This window comes from Argopecten irradians, chromosome 5 (assembly GCF_041381155.1).
Source record: "Argopecten irradians isolate NY chromosome 5, Ai_NY, whole genome shotgun sequence".
In the NCBI taxonomy this organism is placed as follows: Eukaryota; Metazoa; Mollusca; class Bivalvia; order Pectinida; family Pectinidae; genus Argopecten; species Argopecten irradians.
This window is the reverse complement of record NC_091138.1, coordinates 49,177,367-49,194,880: the sequence shown is the minus strand read 5'-3', so window position 1 is coordinate 49,194,880 and position 17,514 is coordinate 49,177,367. Positions and strand designations below refer to the sequence as shown.

The 17,514-nt window shown below is 38.8% G+C and overlaps 1 protein-coding gene across 1 annotated transcript in view; it reads left to right on the top strand.

The window, feature by feature from the left end:
- Window positions 1-3,264: 3,264 nt before the first annotated feature.
- LOC138324176 (ribosome biogenesis protein BMS1 homolog) overlaps window positions 3,265-17,514 on the top strand; it is a 74,670-nt gene continuing 60,420 nt past the window's right edge. Inside the window, 3 exon segments of the mRNA XM_069269256.1 lie at window positions 3,265-3,418; window positions 5,863-6,057; window positions 6,519-6,675. Coding sequence (XP_069125357.1) covers window positions 5,894-6,057; window positions 6,519-6,675 — 321 coding nt within the window. The 5' untranslated portion in view covers window positions 3,265-3,418; window positions 5,863-5,893.

Genomic DNA, 17,514 nt, shown 5'->3' with positions numbered 1-17,514 from the left:
TAGTATCCACCGGGCCTGGACATGTGTTGTTGTAGTCACTGTCAGATCATCCATTAAGCCTCTGTTGGGTGGTAGTCGAATCTCCGATGACGTCTTCGGGCCTCTACTTTCTCTGTCGGCTGCCTTGATTATCAGGTTCATTCCCATCACGAACAGGATCACCGAAATGGTGCAGCCAGTGACGATCCCCTTCTCCAATGCCTGCCATGCTGTGGTCATATCTCCCACTGTGAATCGGAGCTTGATGTTGCTGAAATAGTTCCTGATTATCCTCTTGACGTGGTCCGGGATGTGGTAATGCTGCAACGCATCATGGATCAACTGATGTGGTATTGATCCATAAGCATTGGCGAGGTCCAGCTAGATGACAGTGAGGTCTCCGTGCTTGATCTTAGCTTCCCTGATGAGCTGAGTGATGGCACTCGTGTGTTTAACACACCCCGGGAATCCTGGGATCCCTCCTTTCTGTACAGATGAATCAATGTATTCATTTGCCGTCATGTATGTTGTCATCCGTCTGGCGAGTATGGCAAAGAAGATCTTCCCCTCCACACTTCGTAAAGAAATCGTCCTGAATTTTGTGATGTTCTTAGAATCCTTCTCCTTCGGTACAAATGTTCCCTCGGCTTTTTGCCAACTATCCGGTATCTTGCCTTTCCTCCACTCTCCCAGTGGTGAGTTCCTATTTGCATCAGCGTGCGTCTCCTGCAGGTGTTCTTCAATCTCATGTCTATTGGCCTCTAGCTTCCCTGATCTCTCTCCCCCGAGAAGTGCCGATGAGAATTTGTGGGGGTTTCCTACAAATGCAGCTCTCTTCTTCGCTGCTGCCGTTTCTCCTCAGTTTGGCACTTCGCTTTCGCCCGGTGGATTCGCAAGCCTCGAAGATTTTTGCAGACTTTCCCACAGTGGCACTTTATCTCTACTTCCTTTCCAGTCAAAGTCCGTTGGACGAGCCTAGTCGTTGCCGTGTTGCATGTCCTCTCGAGTCTTTCATCCCCCCCCCTTCTCGGAAGACTCTGGGGGTGTTGCTCTGTATATCTGTTCGTAGCTGGTGGTAGGTTGTACCCACACATATATGACGTTCTATAAACATTGGTTATACTATATCATTGGTTTTAAATGCTCTATATATTTAGATACAAAATATTTATAGACGTCACTTAATAATGAAAAAATACTATTTGAAATGAGATGGAAGACTGTTACTTTGGGTCTTAACCATGTATATTCATTTTAATACACATTATAGATGTTAATATAATGTTGCAATACTGGCAAAATTATTTCAAGTCCATATGTTGTAGGTTTTGTAATTCTCAAAATGTTGCAAACTTTTAGTGCTCAGAATACCAAATTAACAGTTTTCGTCTTTTTTTTCTGTTTAAAGATTATAGTGCATATACCGATTTGTATCTAATAGCAATGTTTGACCGAAAATCAACCATAGGAGAGAAATTTTTATGTTATTTCTAACATGCACAAAAATATATAATTTTACTGCACTGTTAACCGACAACAGTTTAACTATTGGGTGCTCTTTTGCTATAATGACATACATTTACCTTATATGTAACATCACCCTGATCTAGAATACCATCTTAGGATAAGAAAGCAAGAAAATTACATAATTGTGATGAATGATGCATCCTAATGCAGCTTTCAAAATATAGTATATGTTCTGTTAACGTAAAAAGGTCAGTCAAGTGCAAGTAATAAATTTTTAAAGTTTGGAAATCATATTTGACATAAATTCACTTACTCTGTAGGTAATTAATGCAGATGTTACATGTACTATATATGTATATAAGGTCACTTAATAGACATATATGGAAGACCTTGTTGAAAAATATCACGTTTCAACAGGCAAAAGGCATTATATTATTTCAAACTTTTAATCGAATTATGTTACACTAAGTTGAAATAAGATAATTTCTTTTTGGATTTTTTTCGTTGATATTACTGAATGGGAAAGTTTACTTCCATGTGAAATAGGTTATAAAGAATTTTGCTTGATTTTAGTATCAATCTATTGAAAATCTAATGAGATTTATACCAGATATTTCAGATATATCAAGGAAATTTGTAAAATTCTTGAAATAAAATCATTGGGAATTTAATATAATTTCATTCATAGATTCTATTGTTATATTTTCATAGATATTTACAGAAACATATATTATGTATATATGTATCTGATATTAAATCTGAACACTTATTGAAATAAAAATTAATCAATATACATTTAGATAAGTATCAACACAGGTAACTTTTACAGGTAAATTTACCTGTTGTCATTGGGGCTGCTTTTAGGAAAAAGATTATAACCACTGTCACAACAAACTACCTTACAGGTAAATACACCCAAATTTAGAATTCTACGAATTTAGCCGGGAGTAGCCGATCTTCGCTGATCCTAGATTAGACACTTATACCTATTAAATTGGTCAATTCGCATTATATCATTTATTTACAAAACGTGGAAATGGCAGTTTTATAGCTTATTTCAGTTCATTATTTATAGTAAAATAGTATATATGTGCAAGTCAAAATGATATGCATGCAATATTAATAACATTTTGGAGTCTAAATATTTTCAAATAAATCATTTTTCCGAAGAAATGGCAAGCAATACATGTAAGTCGGCAACTCGATGGCAGAAATATGCCACCATACAAACCACCAAAGTAAAGTTAGTCCGCTAAACCTGCCTATATTATTAGGCTTTAAAAAAAATTTTTTGCCTAATATATAGGCAATTAAAAAAAAAAAAAAAAAACCTAATTATATAGGAAGGTTTAGTGGACTAAATTAAAAGTTAGACCACCATAGTCCGCTAAACTTGCCTATATTATTAGGCTTTTTTATTAATTTTTTTTTTTGCCTACTATATAGGCAAAAAAAAAATTAAAAAAAACCCCTAATAATATAGGCAGGTTTAGCGGACTAAGACCACCAGTGGGCGGAGCTAATTACCCGCCATTGCATGTGACGTCACTAATTACTGTATGGATGGGCGTATTGTCTTTGGTAATAAAAGAAATATGTATAAAAAAAGATTGCTCAACATATTTTTTTGTGTCACATATCTGTGCCGGTAACGTCGAGCTCTGTGCCACCCACAGGAACCTGGCACGATTTTTTTAAACTAACAGTATACATATACTAGTATAAAGTCGTTTTTCTCGACCGCCGAGTTCATACCCTTGATACTATAACATATATATATGTATACTGTTAGTTAAAAATTTTCGTGCCAGGTCCCTGTGGTGCCACCGTATTTATCTCTCTTCTTCGTCGCGAATGCTAATTCCGGAACTTTAGTAACACCAAATTCAACAGTTAGTTTTACCCAAGATGGCTGCTTCCATAGAAAACGTGGTCGTATGTTTATACTTTCAACGAAGAAGAATGACTTGTTGTAAGTGATGCTTTTACTTATTTGTTTTACCTTTTTATTTCAATTTTGACTTAACGGTTCTTTTAGATTTGGTTTTGGTTCGAATCGCCCACTTCAGCTTTTGTAAAATTTAGAGGCTTATGGATTTGTTTCCTTCTTCATCAGTTTACCAGGTCGGGCACATATTCATTTAAAATAAATTAGGCAAGACCTTGTCAGAGCGTAGCCCATGCAGTTAGTGAATAAATTACAACATTAGTCTATTTTAAGTAACATACAGTTTTCCTACACGTACCTTCAACAGTGTATATGACTGTTTACAGACTTGAATAAAATGTTTATTTACAATTGGTACCCTTGAAGGACCAATATTCGTCAGGGTAATCAAATCTTCCGTATATCAACAAACCAGAGAGAAATAAAATGTACCAATTTTATCAGCACAAATATATAATATTTTGTCTTACTTGTACACAAGTTGTATATCAATTCGTTATTTATCTATCGCGATACGGAAGATTTCTACCCGCCGGTCGCTGGGTGATGGCCGACACGATAGGGACCTATTTTCGTCAGGGGGCTGTTTGGCTAATTACGAAAATTGAGGTAATTCCAAATAAATGTTGAGCAGCAGGCGCTTGTGAGATCGTGTTTAAGTTGAAAATTTCTTGTTGTTACATCGATTTTAAGTCTTTTAACCTCTTGGTCATGGAAAGTGGCGAACACCTCTGTTTACATAGAATAACATTATGTTTTCAACAATACCGCACCAAAAATTTCGGGTAAGTTGAATCGCCAAAATAATTTGTAATAACCCAAAATCTGGGCTATGAATCACATGATCAGACGGTACTTTGTTGACATACTGCTGATCAGTGCACATGGACAGTCAAACGCTGACTTTAGGGTTTTAAAGTTTCATTTAAAATGGACTTAAGAAAATACCTTCATTTTGGGGTATATTGCTACATCATTTTTATAAAATCACTTGGTTATAGCACACAATCTTTTCTTTTTTAAGCATGACAAATCTTCCTTGGTCAAATATGCTTTGGCAGACGAAACTCGTTTTGAAATCACGCGATAGTTCATGAAATATAAGCAAAATTGTAAACATGAAGAAAACAGGTCCCTGACGAATTTAGGGCACTTGACCATATATATAGATCTATAGCGTGTTATCAACATCGATTGGCAATAAATACACCTGACTTTCTCGTCAAATTAAAATGTAGCGTTTTGTTAGAAAAATGCACAACCTACATGGAATCACCACAAACAATATGGTTAGACAAGTCTATATATATATATAGGATCTTACATGAGTGCTCATTTCATATGAGGTTTTATGAAATGAGTCTCAGAAGTTTTATTTTTAAGAGCCTTGGCGAGCAAAAATCAAAACTTCAAGGCGAGTTTCATTAAATCTCATATGAAATGAACACAAATTTAAGATACTTTTTATCACATAAATACAAATACCTATATAACAAAGAATTTCACGTCAAAATATATTTCGATATTTTTATATTTTTTTAAATCTAGCAGAGACCGCCATTTTGTCCCGCCATCATCGTAATGCTGACGTATCAGTACTTTTTGATAAGAGTATCTCGGTACTTTTTGATATGAGTATTGGTACTTTTTGATAAGAGTATCGGTACTTTTTGATAAGATTATCAGTACTTTTTGATAAGAGTATTGGTACTTTTTGATAAGAGTATTGGTACTTTTGATAAGAGTATGGTACTTTTTGATAAGAGTATCGGTACTTTTTGATAAGAGTATCGGTACTTTTTGATAAGAGTATCGGTACTTTTTGATAAGAGTATCGGTACTTTTTGATAAGATAATCGTATTTTGATAAGAGTATCGGTTTTTTGATAAGAGTATCGGTACTTTTTGATAGCGGGTTTTTTGATAGAGTATCGGTACTTTTTGATAGAGTATCAGTATTTTTGATAAGTATCGGTACTTTTTGATAAGAGTATCAGTACTTTTTGATAAGAGTATCGGTACTTTTTGATAAGAGTATCGGTACTTTTTGATAAGAGTATCGGTACTTTTTGATAAGAGTATCGTACTTTTTGATAAGAGTATCGGTACTTTTGATAAGAGTATCAGTACTTTTTGATAAGAGTATCGGTACTTTTTGATAAGAGTATCGGTACTTTTTGATAAGAGTATCAGTACTTTTTGATAAGAGTGTTGGTACTTTTTAAATGGGTACTTGGGTATATGTACCAGTATTTTTTAAAACGAGTAACAAAATTCTATCGGTATGGAGTAGCGGTATCCAAACCTAGTTTTATGGCTTTGGTTATAGTGTTAAGTTATTTTGAATGTTTGGTAACATGGTGGTTACTAATTACAATGGGTATATGTTATATATGACAGTAATATAGTTTTGTTTTGTCACATCATATGTTAATTGAAAAGGCTTTCATTCTATTCAAATGTTATAGATTGCATGTTTGAAGCCTGAAATAAACAACAATGGATGAGCAGACAGTGAAGAAACATCGCCAGCCAAGATCAGGACCAAGTGCTGAGAAAAAGAAAGCCAAAAATAAACATGTTCAAGAACTTACAGCACAACAAAGAAATCCCAAAGCTTTCTCTATACAGCATGCTGTTAAAACAAGTAGACTTGTTCAGAGGTGGGTGAAACATTTACAAGAAAAAATCAATGTATTTCTATCCACTAATAACAATGTTTGGATACAGGCAAGATCTTCAAGGAAGACAAATATAGCAAGGAAAAATCATTATCCATATTAACAGTTGAAAATAATTACATAAGCAACAATTTTTTATGTTGTTCAGGTTTTGATTATAAACAAAATAGAAGTTATTCCATATGAAATTAATAACAATTTATTTATCTTTTAAATCCGATCAGATTCACTTTTCATTTAAAATTTCAACGCCTGCAGGAAAGTGATGAAGAAAAAACTTGTATATTACCTACTGACACTTCTTTTTTAAAGAAAGTTGCAGGAAAAATAAATCTATATAATTTTATTTGACCTTATGTAAATATTATATCTATGCTTTCAATTAACATATTGATGTTTCTAGATCTTGTATTGCATTGAATTGAGTGTTAATGTGTTACCAGATCACAGGACATCAAAACAAAGAAGACCCACATCCCATTGGTGGATCGCACACCGATTGAACCTCCTCCTATCATAGTGGGCATTGTCGGACCGCCAAAAGTAGGGAAGACAACTCTTCTTCAATGTCTTGTTAAAAACTACGCAAAACAACGTCTTGTTAAAAAACTACGCAAAACAACGTCTAAACAACGTTGAAGGCCCAGTAACAGTTGTTGCAGGTGAGGGTACTGAACTACGGAATAGTTAGTGTAGGTTTATGTATAGGTGGGGGTACTGAACTACAGAATAGTTTGTGTAGGTTAATGTACAGGTGGGGGTACTGAACTACGGAATAGTTATAGTAGGTTAATGTACAGGTGAGGGTACTGAACTACAGAATAGTTAGTGTAGGTTAATGTACTGGTGAGGGTACTGAACTACAGAATAGTTAGTGTAGGTTAATGTACTGGTGAGGATACTGAACTACAGAATAGTTAGTGTAGGTAAATGGACAGGTTTATGTACAGGTGAGGGTACTGAACTACAGAATAGTTAGTGTAGGTTAATGTACAGGTGAGGGTACAGAACTACAGAATAGTTAGTGTAGGTTAATGTACAGGTGAGGGTACTGAACTACAGAATAGTTAGTGTAGGTTAATGTACAGGTGAGGGTACTGAACTACAGAATAGTTAGTGTAGGTTAATGTACAGGTGAGGGTACTGAACTACAGAATAGTTAGTGTAGGTTAATGTACAGGTGAGGGTACTGAACTACAGAATAGTTAGTGTAGGTTAATGTACAGGTGAGGGTACTGAACTACAGAATAGTTAGTGTAGGTTAATGTACAGGTGAGGGAACTGAACTACAGAATAGTTAGTGTAGGTTAGTGGAGGTGAGGGTACTGAACTACAGAATAGTTAGTGTAGGTTAATGTACAGGTGAGGGTACTGAACTACAGAATAGTTAGTGTAGGTTAATGTACTGGTGAGGGTACTGAACTACAGAATAGTTAGTGTAGGTTAATGTACTGGTGAGGGTACTGAACTACAGAATAGTTAGTGTAGGTTAATGTACAGGTGAGGGTACTGAACTACAGAATAGTTAGTGTAGGTTAATGTACAGGTGGGGGAACTGAACTACAGAATAGTTAGTGTAGGTTAATGTACTGGTGAGGGTACTGAACTACAGAATAGTTAGTGTAGGTTAATGTACAGGTGAGGGTACTGAACTACAGAATAGTTAGTGTAGGTTAATGTACTGGTGAGGGTACTGAACTACAGAATAGTTAGTGTAGGTTAATGTACAGGTGAGGGTACTGAACTACAGAATAGTTAGTGTAGGTTAATGTACAGGTGAGGGTACTGAACTACAGAATAGTTAGTGTAGGTTAATGTACTGGTGAGGGTACTGAACTACAGAATAGTTAGTGTAGGTTAATGTACAGGTGAGGGTACTGAACTACAGAATAGTTAGTGTAGGTTAATGTACTGGTGAGGGTACTGAACTACTGAATAGTTAGTGCAGGTTAATGTACAGGTGGGGGTACTGAACTACAGAATAGTTAGTGTAGGTTAATGTACTGGTGAGGGTACTGAACTACCAAATAGTTAGTGTAGGTTAATGTACAGGTGATGGGTACTGAACTACAGAATAGTTCGTGTTAGGTTAATGTACAGGTGAGGGTACTGAACTACCGAATAGTTAGTGTAGGTTAATGTACAGGTGAGGGTACTGAACTACAGAATAGTTAGTGTAGGTTAATGTACAGGTGAGGGTACTGAACTACCAAATAGTTAGTGTAGGTTAATGTACAGGTGAGGGTACTGAACTACAGAATAGTTAGTGTAGGTTAATGTACAGGTGAGGGTACTGAACTACAGAATAGTTAGTGTAGGTTAATGGACAGGTGAGGGTACTGAACTACAGAATAGTTATAAGTGTAGGTTAATGTACAGGTGAGGGTACTGAACTACCGAATAGTTAGGTTAATGTAGGTTAATGTACATGTAGGTTAATGGACAGGTGAGGGTACTGAACTACAGAATAGTTAGTGTAGGTTAATGTACAGGTGAGGGTACTGAACTACAGAATAGTTAGTGTAGGTTAATGTACTGGTGAGGGTACTGAACTACAGAATAGTTAGTGTAGGTTAATGTACATGGTGAGGGTACTGAACTACCGAAAAGTTAGTGTAGGTTAATGGACAGGTGAGGGTACTGAACTACGGAAAAGTTAGTGTAGGTTAATGTACAGGTGAGGGTACTGAACTACCGAAAAGTTAGTGTAAGTTAATGTACAGGTGAGGGTACTGAACTACGGAATAGTTAGTGTAGGTTAATGGACAGGTGGGGGAACTGAACTACAGAATAGTTAGTGTAGGTTAATGTACAGGTGGGGGTACTGAAACTACAGAATAGTTAGTGTAGGTTAATGTACAGGTGAGGGTACTGAACTACAGAATAGTTAGTGTAGGTTAGGTACAATGTTACAGGGTAGGGGTACAGAACTACGGAGTGTAGGTAATGTACAGTTAGTAACGGAATAGTAGGTTAATGTACAGCAGAAATAGTGAGTGTGTAGGTTAATGTACAGGTGAACAGAACTACAGAATAGTTAGTGTAGGTTAATGTACAGGTGGGGGTACTGAGGGTACTGAACTACAGAATAGTTAATGTGGGAAATGTAAACAAGTTAGTAGTTAGGTAGGTTAATGTACAGGTGGGGGAACTACAGAATACTGAACTGTGAGGTTAAACTGAACTAGTACAGGTGAGGGTATGCTGAACTACAGAATAGATTAGTGGTAGGTGGCCAACAGGGTGAGAGGGTACAGAAACTACAAAATAGTTAGTGTAGGTTAATGTACAGGTGCAGGAGTACTGAACTACAGAATAGTTATAGTGTAGTGGCGCCAATGTACAGGTGAGGGATACTGAACTACAGAATAGTTTAGTGTAGGTTAATGTACAGGTGAGGGTACAGAACTACAGAATAGTAGTGTAGTTTAATGTACACCAAGTGAGGGGGTACAGAAACTACAGAATGGCTTTAGTGTAGGTTAATGTACAGGTGAGGGTAACTGAACTACAGAATCTATAGTGTAGGTTAAATGACAGGTGAGGGTAGGTGGCTGAACTAGTTAGTGATAGGATTAAAGTGTACATAGCCCAAGTGAGGGAGTACTGAACTACAGAATAGTTAGTGTAGGTTAAATGTAACCAGGTGGCTGGTACTGAACTACAGAATAGTTAGTGTAGGTTAATGTACAGGTGAGGGATCTGAACTATCAGAATAGTTTAGAACATAGTGTAGGTTAAATGAACTAGGTGAGGGACCACTGAACTACAGAATAGTTAGTGTAGGTTAATGGTACTATAGTGAGGGTACTAGAACATACCAGAGTTAGTGTAAGATCTGGTGGAGGTTAATTAGTACAGGTGAGGTTACTGCACAGGGTTTCTCGAAACTACTGAATAGTTAGTGTAGGTTAATGTACCAAGGTGAGGGAACTGGAACTACAGAATAGTATAGTGTAGGTTAATGTACAGGTGAGGGTACTGAACTCAGAATAGTTAGTGTAGGTTAATATCAGTAAGGTGGGCTGGGTGGTGAGTCTACAGAATAGTTTTAGTCTGTAGGTAAAATGTACCAGGTGGGGGTAACTGCAGTACATAGTAAGTGATAGACATAGCCAAGGTGGAAGATCTGGTATGTAAATCAGTAGTGAAGTACAGATCATAATAGCCAAGGTGGTAAATGAGGTAGGGTAAGTCTAATGAAAGGTGGTAAACGGTACTGAAGGAGTTAGTGATAAGGTGGCTGATCTGTAAGTCATATAGAATGTAGGACATAGCAACATTTCCTGCACTGGATCTAACAATAAGATTAGTGTAAGTTTATGACAGTACAGTTGACCCTATCTTTTCACATTGTCAACATAGAAAGGTGGCTAACTGGGATAAAGTCTATGTAAGTTAAGAGTGAACATAGCCAAGCCAAGGTGCTGATCTGGTAATCAGAGTAATAGATATAGTGTAAGTTTAGACATGCCAAGGAGCCAAGTGTGCTATTATAGAATCTACTGGCTGATCCTAGTAAGTAATCCTATAGTAAAGTCTAGACATAGCCACAGGTGGCTGATCTGGTAAGTCATAGTAAGTCTAACATAGCCAATGGGCTAGATCATGGTAGTCTATAGTAAGTCTAGATGGCTGATCAGGTAAGTCTATAGTAAGTTTAGACATAGCCAAGGTGGCTGATCTGGTAAGTCTATATTGAGGTATAGTAAGTTTAGACATAGCCAAGGGTGGCTGATCTGGTAAGTCTATAGTAAGTATTTTAGACATAGGCCAAGGTGGTTGATCTGGTAAGACATAGCCAAGGTGGCTGATCTGGTAAGTCTATAGTAAGTCTAGACATAGCCAAGGTGGCTGATCTGGTAAGTCTATAGTAAGTCTAGACATAGCCAAGGTGGCTGATCTGGTAAGTCTATAGTAAGTCTAGACATAGCCAAGGTGGCTGATCTGGTAAGTCTATAGTAAGTTTAGACATAGCCAAGGTGGCTGATCTGGTAAGTCTATAGTAAGTCTAGACATAGCCAAGGTGGCTGATCTGGTAAGTCTATAGTAAGTCTAGACATAGCCAAGGTGGCTGATCTGGTAAGTCTATAGTAAGTCTAGACATAGCCAAGTGGTGTTCTGGTCTGATGTAGCTGGTAAGTCTATTGTAAGTTTAGACATAGCCAAGGTGGCTGATCTGGTAAGTCTATAGTAAGTCTAGACATAGCCAAGGTGACTGATCTGTAAGTCTATAGTAAGTTCTAGACATAGCCAAGGTGGCTGATTCTGGTAAGTCTATAGTAAGTCTAGACATAGCCAAGGTGGAGCTGATCTGGTAAGTCTATAGTAAGTTTAGACATAGCCAAGGTGGCTGATCTGGTAAGTCTATAGTAATCTAGACATAGCCAAGGTGGCTGATCTGTAAGTCTATAGTAAGTTTAGACATAGCCAAGGTGGGCTAATCTGGTAAGTCTATTGTAAGTTCTAGACATAGCCAAGGTGGCTGATCTGGTAAGTCTATATAGTAAGTCTAGACATGCCAAGGTGGCTGATCTGGTAAGTCTATAGTAAGTTTAGACATAGCCAAGGTGGCTGATCTGGTAAGTCTATAGTAAGTCTAGACATAGCCAAGGTGGCTGATCTGGTAAGTCTATAGTAAGTCTAGACATAGCCAAGGTGGCTGATCTGGTAAGTCTATAGTAAGTTTAGACATAGCCAAGGTGCTGATCTGGTAAGTCTATAGTAAGTTATAGACATAGCCAAGGTGGCTGATCTGGTAAGTCTATAGTAAGTTTAGACATAGCCAAGGTGGCTGATCTGGTAAGTCTATAGTAAGTTTAGACATAGCCAAGGTGGCCTGATCTGGTAAGTCTATAGTAAGTCTAGACATAGCCAAGGTGGCTGATCTGGTAAGTCTATAGTAAGTTTAGACATAGCCAAGGTGGCTGATCTGGTAAGTCTATAGTAAGTTTAGACATAGCCAAGGTGGCTGATCTGGTAAGTCTATAGTAAGTTTAGACATAGCCAAGGTGGCTGATCTGGTAAGTCTATAGTAAGTCTAGACATAGCCAAGGTGTCTGATCTGGTAAGTCTATAGTAAGTTTAGACATAGCCAAGGTGGCTGATCTGGTAAGTCTATAGTAAGTCTAGACATAGCCAAGGTGGCTGATCTGGTAAGTCTATAGTAAGTTTAGACATAGCCAAGGTGGCTGATCTGGATAATATTCTATAGGAGGTTTAGACATAGCCCAAGGTGGCTATAAGTAAGACATAGCCAAGGTGGCTATGATGCAGTAAGTCTATAGCCAAGGTGGCTGATCTGGTAAGTCTATAGTAAGTCGTCTAGACATATGCCAAGGTGGCATAGCCAAGGTGCTGGTAAGTACTATAGTTAAGTTTAGACAAGCCAAGGTGGCTGATCATAGGTAAGTTCCTCTATTGTAAGTTTAGACCATAGCCAAGGTGGCTGATCTGGTAAGTCTAATAGTCAGTCTAGACATAGCCAAGGTGGCTGAGATCTGGTAAGGTCTATAGTAAGTTTATACATAGCCAAGGTGGCTGATCTGGTAAGTCATAATAGTAAGTTAGACATAGCCAAGATGCTGATCTGGCTAAGTCTATAGTAAGTCCCGTAGACATAGCCAAGGTGGCTCTGATCTGGTAATTCTAGTGAGGGTTATAGACTTAAAGGTGGCTGATCTGTACTAATAGAGAATATAGACACAGCCAAGTGGCTGATCTGGCTATTCTATAATGAGGATTAGACTTAGCCAAGGTAGCGCTGATCTGGTAAAATCTATAGTAAGTTTAGACATAGCCAAGGTGGCTGATCTGGTAAGTCTATAGTAAGTTTAGACATAGCTGGCTGATTCTGGTAAGTCTATAGTAAGTTTAGACATAGCCAAGGTGGCGATCTGTAAGTCATAGTAAGTTTGAGACCAATTGTCTGGTAAGTTTCAAATTGTAAGTTTCAGGATAGCCAAGGTGGGATCTGGTAACTACAAATAGTGTTAAGTTAAACTAGAAGTTAGACTAGCCAAGGTGGCTGATCTGCTGCTAAGGGCCACTGAATCAGGTAGAACTAACTAAAATAGCTGCTATGGGCCACTGAATCAGGTAGAACTAGACAATAGCTGCTATGGGGCTGACTGAATCAGGTAGAACTACAAATAGCTGTTGATGGGCCACTGGTAAGTCAATAGGTAAGTGCTTTACAAATAGCTGCTATGGGCCACTGACTGATCAGGTAGAACTACAAATAGCTGCTATGGGCCACTGGTGGCCACTGTGAACTACAAATAGCTGTTGTGGGCCACTGAATCAGGTAGAACTACAAATAGCTGCTATGGGCCACTGAATCAGGTAGAACTACAAATAGCTGCTATGGGCCACTGAATCAGGTAGAACTACAAATAGCTGCTATGGCCACTGAATCAGGTAGAACTACAAATAGCTGCTATGGGCCACTGAATCAGGTAGAACTACAAATAGCTGTTATGGGCCACTGAATCAGGTAGAACTACAAATAGCTGCTATGGGCCACTGAATCAGGTAGAACTACAAATAGCTGCTATGGGCCACTGAATCAGGTAGAACTACAAATAGCTGCTATGGGCCACTGAATCAGATAGAACTACAAATAGCTGCTATGGGCCACTGAATCAGGTAGAACTACAAATAGCTGCTATGGGCCACTGAATCAGGTAGAACTACAAATAGCTGTTGTGGGCCACTGAATCAGTAGAACTACAAATAGCTGTTGTGGGCCACTGAATCAGATAGAACTACAAATAGCTGCTATGGGCCACTGAATCAGGTAGAACTACAAATAGCTGCTATGGGCCACTGAATCAGATAGAACTACAAATAGCTGTTGTGGGCCACTGAATCAGGTAGAACTACAAATAGCTGCTATGGGCCACTGAATCAGGTAGAACTACAAATAGCTGCTATGGGCCACTGAATCAGGTAGAACTACAAATAGCTGCTATGGGCCACTGAATCAGGTAGAACTACAAATAGCTTGCTGTGGGCCACTGAATCAGATAGAACTACAAATAGCTGTTGTGGGCCACTGAATCAGATAGAACTACAAATAGCTGCTATGGGCCACTGAATCAGGTAGAACTACAAATAGCTGCTCTATGGGCCACTGAATCAGATAGAACTACAAATAGCTTCTATGGGCCACTGAATCAGATAGAACTACAAATAGCTGCTATGGGCCACTGAATCAGATAGAACTACAAATAGCTGCTATGGGCCACTGAATCAGATAGAACTACAAATAGCTGCTATGGGCCACTGAATCAGATAGAACTACAAATAGCTGCTATGGGCCACTGAATCAGATAGAACTACAAATAGCTGCTATGGGCCACTGAATCAGGTAGAACTACAAATAGCTGCTATGGGCCACTGAATCAGGTAGAACTACAAATAGCTGCTATGGGCCACTGAATCAGGTAGAACTACAAATAGCTGCTATGGGCCACTGAATCAGATAGAACTACAAATAGCTGTTGTGGGCCACTGAATCAGATAGAACTACAAATAGCTGCTATGGGCCACTGAATCAGGTAGAACTACAAATAGCTGCTATGGGCCACTGAATCAGGTAGAACTACAAATAGCTGCTATGGGCCACTGAATCAGATAGAACTACAAATAGCTGCTATGGGCCACTGAATCAGATAGAACTACAAATAGCTGCTATGGGCCACTGAATCAGATAGAACTACAAATAGCTGCTATGGGCCACTGAATCAGATAGAACTACAAATAGCTGCTATGGGCCACTGAATCAGATAGAACTACAAATAGCTGCTATGGGCCACTGAATCAGATAGAACTACAAATAGCTGCTATGGGCCACTGAATCAGATAGAACTACAAATAGCTGCTATGGGCCACTGAATCAGATAGAACTACAAATAGCTGCTATGGGCCACTGAATCAGATAGAACTACAAATAGCTGCTATGGGCCACTGAATCAGGTAGAACTACAAATAGCTGCTATGGGCCACTGAATCAGGTAGAACTACAAATAGCTGTTGTGGGCCACTGAATCAGGTAGAACTACAAATAGCTGTTGTGGGCCACTGAATCAGATAGAACTACAAATAGCTGCTATGGGCCACTGAATCAGGTAGAACTACAAATAGCTGCTATGGGCCACTGAATCAGATAGAACTACAAATAGCTGTTGTGGGCCACTGAATCAGGTAGAACTACAAATAGCTGCTATGGGCCACTGAATCAGATAGAACTACAAATAGCTGCTATGGGCCACTGAATCAGATAGAACTACAAATAGCTGTTGTGGGCCACTGAATCAGGTAGAACTACAAATAGCTGCTATGGGCCACTGAATCAGATAGAACTACAAATAGCTGCTATGGGCCACTGAATCAGGTAGAACTACAAATAGCTGCTATGGGCCACTGAATCAGGTAGAACTACAAATAGCTGCTATGGGCCACTGAATCAGGTAGAACTACAAATAGCTGCTATGGGCCACTGAATCAGGTAGAACTACAAATAGCTGCTATGGGCCACTGAATCAGGTAGAACTACAAATAGCTGCTATGGGCCACTGAATCAGATAGAACTACAAATAGCTGTTGTGGGCCACTCAATCAGGTAGAACTACAAATACCTGCTATGGGCCACTGAATCAGGTAGAACTACAAATAGCTTTTGTGGGCCACTGAATCAGGTAGAACTACAAATAGCTGCTATGGGCCACTGAATCAGGTAGAACTACAAATAGCTGCTATGGGCCACTGAATCAGGTAGAACTACAAATAGCTGCTATGGGCCACTGAATCAGGTAGAACTACAAATAGCTGCTATGGGCCACTGAATCAGGTAGAACTACAAATAGCTTTTGTGGGCCACTGAATCAGGTAGAACTACAAATAGCTGCTATGGGCCACTGAATCAGGTAGAACTACAAATAGCTGCTATGGGCCACTGAATCAGGTAGAACTACAAATAGCTGCTATGGGCCACTGAATCAGATAGAACTACAAATAGCTGCTATGGGCCACTGAATCAGGTAGAACTACAAATAGCTGCTATGGGCCACTGAATCAGGTAGAACTACAAATAGCTGCTATGGGCCACTGAATCAGGTAGAACTACAAATAGCTGCTATGGGCAACTGAATCAGGTAGAACTACAAATAGCTGCTATGGGCCACTGAATCAGGTAGAACTACAAATAGCTGTTGTGGGCCACTGAATCAGGTAGAACTACAAATAGCTGCTATGGGCCACTGAAATCAGGTAGAACTACAAATAGCTGTTGTGGCACAATAAAGGATGACAACATTTCAAAATTATCTGATTTTTCAATTTTAGTGAAAGTTAATTGGTTTGTTGGGTATTGAAGAATACTGATTTTTAAAACCTATGTGGCCTGGCTATTTGAAAAATTAAAATAAAGACCCAGAACAAGTATGCTGCTCTCTGGCTGTTTCTAACACACATGAGTTTTGTGAATGTTGACTAGGGAGTGAAGCTGCTTTCTGGCTGTTTCTAACACACATGAGTTTTGTGAATGTTGACTAGGGAGTGAAGCTGCTTTCTGGCTGTTTCTAACACACATGAGTTTTGTGAATGTTGACTAGGGAGTGAAGCTGCTTTCTGGCTGTTTCTAACACACATGAGTTTTGTGAATGTTGACTAGGGAGCGAAGCTGCTTTCTGGCTGTTTCTAACACACATGAGTTTTGTGAATGTTGACTAGGGAGCGAAGCTGCTTTCTGGCTGTTTCTAACGCACATGAGTTTTGTGTAATGTTGACTAGGGAGCGAAGCTGCTTTCTGGCTGTTTCTAACACACATGAGTTTTGTGAATGTTGACTAGGGAGCGAAGCTGCTTTCTGGCTGTTTCTAACACACATGAGTTTTGTGAATGTTGACTAGGGAGCGAAGCTGCTTTCTGGCTGTTTCTAACACACATGAGTTTTGTGAATGTTGACTAGGGAGTGAAGCTGCTTTCTGGCTGTTTCTAACGCACATGAGTTTTGTGAATGTTGACTAGGGAGCGAAGCTGCTTTCTGGCTGTTTCTAACACACATGAGTTTTGTGAATGTTGACTAGGGAGTGAAGCTGCTTTCTGGCTGTTTCTAACACACATGAGTTTTGTGAATGTTGACTAGGGAGTGAAGCTGCTTTCTGGCTGTTTCTAACACACATGAGTTTTGTGAATGTTGACTAGGGAGTGAAGCTGCTTTCTGGCTGTTTCTAACACACATGAGTTTTGTGAATGTTGACTAGGGAGTGAAGCTGCTTTCTGGCTGTTTCTAACACACATGAGTTTTGTGAATGTTGACTAGGGAGTGAAGCTGCTTTTTGACTGTTTCTAACACACATGAGTTTTGTGAATGTTGACTAGGGAGTGAAGCTGCTTTTTGACTGTTTCTAACACACATGAGTTTTGTGGAATGTTG